Source organism: Carya illinoinensis, chromosome 9 (assembly GCF_018687715.1).
Source record: "Carya illinoinensis cultivar Pawnee chromosome 9, C.illinoinensisPawnee_v1, whole genome shotgun sequence".
Lineage (NCBI taxonomy): Eukaryota > Viridiplantae > Streptophyta > Magnoliopsida > Fagales > Juglandaceae > Carya > Carya illinoinensis.
This window is the reverse complement of record NC_056760.1, coordinates 12,649,563-12,657,868: the sequence shown is the minus strand read 5'-3', so window position 1 is coordinate 12,657,868 and position 8,306 is coordinate 12,649,563. Positions and strand designations below refer to the sequence as shown.

The 8,306-nt window shown below is 33.7% G+C and overlaps 1 protein-coding gene across 1 annotated transcript; it reads left to right on the top strand.

Annotated features, from left to right (window-relative positions):
- The first annotated feature begins 4,714 nt into the window (after positions 1-4,714).
- Positions 4,715-5,783, top strand: LOC122277411 (disease resistance protein RGA5-like). The gene is made up of 3 exons (XM_043087380.1): positions 4,715-4,931; positions 5,048-5,126; positions 5,367-5,783. Exons 1-3 carry the CDS (start codon positions 4,926-4,928, stop codon positions 5,528-5,530), a joined length of 249 nt encoding a protein of 82 aa, XP_042943314.1. The 5' UTR covers positions 4,715-4,925; the 3' UTR covers positions 5,531-5,783.
- The last annotated feature ends 2,523 nt before the right edge of the window (positions 5,784-8,306 follow it).

Genomic DNA, 8,306 nt, shown 5'->3' with positions numbered 1-8,306 from the left:
TAAATTTTATAGATGGAGAAGATATTACAAACCTTGATATTTCTGATTTCTTTGAAGATTCTAGTGGTAGAGTTGATCATGGAAGTGTTCCTTTTTAATTAATGTATTTCCTTTATATTATTGTAAAATATTTTTATTCTGCAATGTTTTGTAGTAATGAAAGTTTTATATATTTTGTAGAATCATGAGTCTTATTGATGAACTTTCTATCTCCGAGATGAATAATAAAGATGTATGTTTGGCTGACAGTGTTACAACTCACACAATTCTTAAGGATAAAAAATATTTTCAAAATCTAACATTGAGTAAAGCCCATGCTCATACCATTTCCGGTTCATCGAATCTAATTGAAGGCTCCGGAAGAGCTTATATTGTGTTGCCTAATGACACCAAATTTTGTATTGATGATGCTCTATTTTCTTCACAATCCAGAAGAAATTTATTAAGTTTTAAAGATATACGTCATAATGGTTGTCATATTGAAACCATTAACGAAGACAAGAAAGAGCATATTCTCATTACTAAAATAATTTCGAGCCAGAAGCTCGTATTAAAAAAACTGTCTGCCCTCTCATCTGGATTGTATTATATAGAAATGAGAACAATTGAATCACATGTTGTAATGTACGAGAAGTGCATTGATCCCAAAATATTTATGACTTGGCATGATCACCTTGGACATCCGGGATCAATAATGATGAGACGAATAATTGATAATTCGTATGGGCATCCCCTAAAAAATCAGAAGATTATCTTACCCAATGAATATCCATGCTCTGCATGTTCTCAAGGTAAATTGATTATCAAACCATCTATCTCAAAGGTTGTTTTTGAATCTCCATTGTTTTTACAAAAGATTCATGAAGATATATGTGGGCCTATTCAACCATCAAGTGGACCGTTCAGATATTTTATGGTTTTAATTGATGCATCAAGTCGATGGTCACATGTTTGTTTACTTTCCACTAGAAATGTTGCATTTGCTAAACTTCTTGCACAAATAATTAAGCTACGAGCACAATTCCCTGACTATCCAATTAAAACTATTCGATTGGATAATGCAGGAGAATTTACATCTCAAGCTTTTGATAATTATTGCATGTCAATAGGAATAGATGTTGAACATCCAGTTGCCCACACACACACTCAAAATGGTTTAGCTGAATCATTGATTAAAAGGCTTCAGCTAATCGTTAGACCTTTACTCATGAAATCAAATCTTCCTATTTCTGCTTGGGGACATGCTATAATTCATGCAGCATCATTAATTCGAGTTAGACCATCAGCATATCACAAATATTCACCATTACAGCTTGCATTTGGTCAACAACCAAATATTTCTCATCTTCGTATTTTTGGATGTACTGTATATGTTCCAATTGCACCTCCACAACGTACAAAGATGGGCCCTCAACATAGACTTGAGATATATGTTGGGTTTGATTCTCCATCTATTATCAGATACCTTGAGCCTCTTACAGGGGATATGTTTAAGGCATGTTTTGAGGATTGTCATTTTGACGAATCCATTTTTCTAACATTGGGTAATGAGAAGTCGGTGCCTGAAGCACGACAGGAAATTACTTGGGAAAATAAAGCTCTTTCCCAATTTGATCCTCGTACAAAAGAATGTAATCTAGAGGTTCAAAAGATTATTCATTTGCAAAGTGTTGCAAACCAATTACCGGATGTATTTACTGACACTAAAGGTGTGGTAAAATCATATATTCCTGCTGTTAATGTTCCAACAAGGATTGCAGTCCCTGAAGGACAAGTTGCCAAAATAACAATAGGCGAGTCTAAGATACGCCTGAAGCGTGGACGGCCTATTGGTGCTAAGGAAAAAATTTCTCGGAAGAGGAAAATACAAAATGAATTTGGTACTTCTGAAGAGTCCATACCAACATAGGCCATAAGAATAATTGATACTCCTGAAGAGAGTAAATCTCCTGAGAAAGAACCTCCTGAAGAGGTATTTCATGAAATGTCTTCCCTTGAAGAGGGACAGATACCTGAAAATAACGAGATCTCGATACATTTCATGAGTACAGGAGAAATTTTGAATAGAAATAAAACTGTTGTCGACAACATATTTTCATATAAAATGGCTCTTGACATTACCAGAAGTAATGAAGAAATTGAGCCAAGAACTGTCGAAGAATGTCGGCGTAGAAATGACTGGCCAAAATGGAAATCAGCTATTGAAGCTAAATTAAACTCGTTAGAAAAGCGAGAGGTCTTTGGACCAATTATACAAACACCAAAGGGTGTAATGCCCGTTGGATATAAATGGGTATTTATACGTAAACGTAATGAAAGTAATGAAATTGTGCGATATAAAGCACGACGTGTTGCACAAGGTTTCCTACAGAAACCGGGGATTGATTATGAGGAAACATACTCTCCTGTTATGGATGCAATCACATTCAGATATTTGATCAGTTTGGCAGTTATAAAAAGATTGGATATGCAGTTGATGGATGTGGTCACTGCATATTTATATGGATTATTAGATCATGACATATATATGAAAATCCCTGAAAGATATAAAATGCCCGAAACTTCTAATCTGAGTACATCCAGAAGTATGTATTCTATTAATCTTCAAAGATCTTTATATGGATTAAAACAATCTGGACCCATGTGGTATAAACGCCTTAGCGAATATCTATTGAAAGAAGGATTTGAAAATAATCCAATATGCCCATGTGTTTTTATTAAGAAATCAGACTCTGGATTTGTTATAATTGCGGTTTATGTTGATGATCTAAATCTTGTTGGAACTCATGAAGAGATCAGAAGAACCGCTACATATTTAAAGAATGAATTTGAAATGAAGGATCTTGGCAAAACGAAATTTTGTCTCGGCCTGCAGCTCGAGCGTTTGCCAAATGGAATTCTCATTCATCAGTCAAATTATACAGAGAAAGTTTTGAAACACTTTTACATGGACAAAACTCATCCCCTGAGTACTCCAATGGTTGTTCAATCACTTGATCTGCAGAAGGATCCATTTCGTCCTTGTGAAGACAATGAAGAAATTCTTGGTCCTGAAATACCTTATCTCAGTGCAATTGGAGCCCTGATGTATCTTGCAAATTGCACTCGGCCTGATATTGCATTTTCAGTTAATTTACTTGCAAGATATAGTTCCGCACCAACTCGAAGACATTGGAATGACATTAAACATATCCTTAGATACCTTCGAGGTACGGTTGATATGAGATTATTTTATCAACATGGTTCAAGTCCACAATTAGTTGGGTTCAAGTCCACAATTAGTTGGATATGCAGATGCAGGTTATCTTTCAGATCCACACAGAGGTAGATCTCAAACTGGATATGTATTTACTTATGGAAATTTTGCTATATCATGGAGATCTGTCAAACAAACACTATCTGCTACCTCTTCAAATCACTCAGAGATCATTGCAATTCATGAAGCAAGTCGAGAATGCATTTGGCTAAGATCAATGATCCAACATATTCAAGAAAAGTGTGGTCTTCCAGCGATTAATGATAGTCCAACAACTTTATACGAAGATAATGCTGCTTGTATTACTCAAATTAGAGGAGGATATACCAAAGGTGATAGAACCAAACATATTTCACCTAAATTCTTTTATACTCATGAACTTCAGGAGAAAGGTGAAATTAAAATCAAGCAGATACGATCAAGTGATAATCTGGCAAATTTATTCACAAAATCATTACCAACTGCAACATTTAAGAAGATTGTGCAGAACATTGGAATGCGGAGACTTGAAGACCTTTTATCATGCACTTTTCAGGAGGAGTAATGTCTTGAAGACTTATGCTGATTGTACTCTTTTTCCTTCGCTAAGGTTTTATCCCACTGGGTTTTTCTTTGCAAGGTTTTAATGAGGCAATCTTAAAACATTTTACGGTACACATGAATATTGTACTTTTTTTCCTTCGCCATTGGTTTTTTTCCCACAGGGTTTTTCCTTGGTAAGATTTTAATGAGGCATATTCATTATATGTGGTCATCCAAAGGGGGAGTGTTGTAAAATAACATTGTTGTAAAATCAATTGTATGACCACCTTGAGCTAGCCGACATATGCATAGTGCATAGTGCTAGCATAGTGAGTTAGCCGACATATGCATAGTGCATAGTGCTAGCATAGTACCAGCATAGTGAGTTAGCCGTCAAATGCACAGTCCCCTTTGTACGCCTATATATATCGTTGAATCGTTTAAGAAATTCATAAATTTCATAACCTCTCTGAGTTCTATCTCTTTCTCTCTCATTTCGATAGTTTTATAACATGTTTTATATACTAATAATACTTTATTGTACTTTAATGGTTGTTAGAATATTATTATAAACGCATGCATGCAATATGCAAGTCTTCGTTTAGAATACCAAGTCAATATGCATGCATGCCCTCCTACTTGTCTAATTAAATTAAATTCTCTGGACCCACACTTTGGTATATCAATTCTTTTGATAATTGAAACTAGTCTGGCCGGTCTTTAATTTCAAGGGCCCCAATATTCCTGAATAAGTGATATGGCATATTATTTATCGGAAAATCCTGATCCTACTCCTACGGTTGATCATGATTCATGAACAAGCTAGCTAGCAGCGTTCTAGACACGGATTTGGAAGCTTGACTTTAGCTATGTACGATCAAAGTCCAAATTAAAATCAAAAGACTCAAGACTCCAAAGTCATGATTGGTACCGAGATTCGATCTCTATAGTAATTTAATCATGACTTTTTCTTCCAGGAAACGCTTCTGGCTAGCTTTTTATGACTTTTTCTATCAATGCATGCTGGCTAGCTAGTTTCCATTGATAAAACCGGCCGGGGGGCTTTCTTTCGTCTTAATTCGTTTTCTTTATATCGTGTCTATTTTCTTGGCCCCTGGAGACGACAGACAATAGAATCGCTAACATCATGAAGGTATTACTTGCAATCACATGATATCGATCATATTTTTCCTTCTTTAATTTTGGGATCATTATATATATATATATTCTAACGACCTAGCTCTTTCTCCATGGACGTTAAATTTGCAGCAAAAGATTGTGGTGAAGGTGCAGATGTATTGTCAAAAATGTCACACAAAGGCACTCAAGGTCGCAGCTGCTATAAATGGTCAGTACAAGTACGCTGATCGATGATTAATTATATAATTATATATACTGCTTAATTCTCGCGTTCAAAAAAACCTTTAAATGTTAATGATACTACGTATTGATCTCCATATATATATATATATATATATATAACTCATATTATTACTTGGTAAAGATGTCAAAACCATAATATGTATGTGTGGGCGCGCTCTTTGGAGTCTAAATAAGATTATATATAAGTGATTTGCAATGCATGCAGGCGTGGATTCTTTGACCTTAGGAGCGGAGAAAGATGGAGCGGAGAAAGATAGAGTGGTGGTGATTGGGAATGGAGTTGATGCTGTAAAGTTGGCTACAAGTCTGAAAAAGAAACTGGATCGGCCGGCCCAGATTATCAGTGTGGAAGTGGTGAAAGAAAGCTAACATCAAGACCCCATATATACTTGCGTGCATGCCATCCGACACGCACAGAGAGCTGAGAGTTGCATGTTTTCTTTATCATTGGGCAGTACTTGATCGATCAGGGAGCTGAGATTATTTACTTAATATTGCTGGGAAAGATTTTTTGTATCTCTTCGTTAATTCCTAATTTTCTGATCTCATCATGAAAATGATGTCATTTGAGATCCAGATCAGAGGATGCTATTATTAATTTATGTCATTTGTCATTCTCTTCCATGCCATCGTCATCCTTTCATCATCGTCATTCTAGATCAGTGTAATCATGTGAGAATTATACTTAAAAGGATGGTCATAATCGAATAACGACACTTGATTCTATCTGCTAGATATGTTCTGTTGTCTTTATAAATTTATAGCGCCAATCTAGCTTTTGAAATTCGAAGTAATAAAATTCTCATCATCACGAAGATTAATTGAAACAGATCGAAGATGATATAATAAGGCATATATAAAAGGTTATTAAGTTGATTAATATTCTTATAAATCAAAATAGTACTATTAATTCTATTAATTATGGTATAAAATATATTAGCTTAGTCATAATGCAATCTCGTGCATTTTTACAAGTAGCTATTAATATATTAGTGCATGCAGATGTTGCATTTCGATCATCATCGTGATCTCCCGGGACGATCTGGAAATTTTGATAACCGGGTTCTGGTTATGAGTTCTAGCCTTGAACAAATTCGAGCCGGTATCTACGTAGAAAAACTCGGATAAATCCGATCCGGTATCCAATATATATATATATATATATTTTAAAGCAAACCTTATTGCCGCTTTCCGGAACCGTAGTGTTTTGACCACAAAACTCCAGTTCACAAAGTTTCTAATCAATATAAGCAATATCCTGAGAGATTAATACAAAATAAATTAAAAAAAGAAAACTCTTTGCCACTAAATGCAGTACTTTCCATTTATTTATTTTTTGTGGTCCGGTATAGCTTAGTGTATAGAATTCAAAGGTGGTTCAGATATTCATCAGCCAGGAATTCGAAGAGGTTGGAAAGAAGTTACAGACGATATAAAAAGAGAGGTCTTTAATTTTTCTTACCAACCAAACATAAAGTAAGTGGGAGAGGAGACATAGAACGCAAACTCTGGAACCTCTAGAAGAAATGATTAAAGACGTGAAATCTTCTTACAAATACCAAACACAAGAGTATTTGACGGGCAAACGCAAGTGTTTCTAGTATCAAGTCTTCGGGAAGAGTCTTCCTAGTTCTCCTCAGCATTGCCGCGTTCATGGCCGTTCATTCTACAGTAATTTTTTCTTGGATACTACTCATGTCCTGCACTCCCACGCCAAAAAGTAAAAATTGGAATCCGAGAATTGGGTAAATGTTGGCTTCGATTTCATTAAAAAAATAAACCCGTGCACCAACAAAAACTTAGGTTCAGATTTTTTAAAAAAGTTTTACTATACACAAGTATAGTCACACACTAATTTGAATATTAATATTAATTTATTTATATTTAAAATTTAAATTAATATAATTTTTAATAAAATTTATTTTTTAATTAATTATATATACAAATTAATGTATAATTATATTTATAACTATATTTTTCTTTTTTAAAAACTAGTTTCTACCCAAATTTGATTTGAGTTAATCCAGTCCGGATTCCAGTTCAGAAATATCCGGATTCTTCGACCGAAATTTTAATAAACAGTCTATGACGACTAGTAGGTTCTGGGCCACGCATGCATGTGATCATGACCAATGATGAGGTTGATCATTGTAGGCAACACTGTCCGTTTAGATGTTGATGTTGTTTAGATAACATCCAAACATACTTAAAAATAAATATTTTTTAATTTTTGACTTTTTTATCATAATTTTTTTTAATTTTTAAATAAAATATAAAAAATAATTTAAAATTTTTGAATTTTAAAATAAAAAATAATATTTTAATTTAATTATTTTCTCTCATTTCTTAAAACCACGTAAAATATCTTAACTTAAACCATTTTAATTCACATATTTTTTTATCTCATCTCATCACAATATTCAAACTCACATATTTTTCATCTTATCTCATCACAACATTCAAACAAGACATGAGATTGAGCTGAATAAGGAGGGACCCTATGGCGAGATGATATTCAAGTTTTTTTTTTTTTGAAATTTTATTTATTTATTTTTTTCAAACTTTTTCACCTTCCAAACATATCTTGAAATGGGATATACGGCTTTTAGAAAAATTCATAAAACTCATCTAAACATTTTGACTCTAATTCTTGGGTCTTGTTTGGTTATATAAATAAAATGAGATAAAATAAAAGTTAAATAAAATATTATTAGAACTATTAGCATCGTGTTTCGTATGCCTTTAGAGCATTGGCAATAGCTAGCCATTGTCAAGTCTAAAATGGAACTCCAATGCGGTCTTTTGACTATAATATGGACTTCTACCTAGATTAGTCTACATTGGACTAGTTATCTTAAACTCTAAATAATAATATAATATTATTTATTCTAATAATATTTGATAATTATTTTTTAAAATATTTTACACTTTAGCTAAGTGTAAAGATTGCAAGAACAATAAAAACAACAAAAAATAATTAATAAAGTCATGACCGAGGCAACACCATTTGGCATTTACATCTTTGTTCGTATTAAAATAAGTGAACCGTTGGTGCGTTTTTACAAAGACAAAGATGACATGCGCTGCACTGCACCAGTTGAAGACCACCAACAGCAGGAAAGCCACAATGTATAAACGAGTAAAA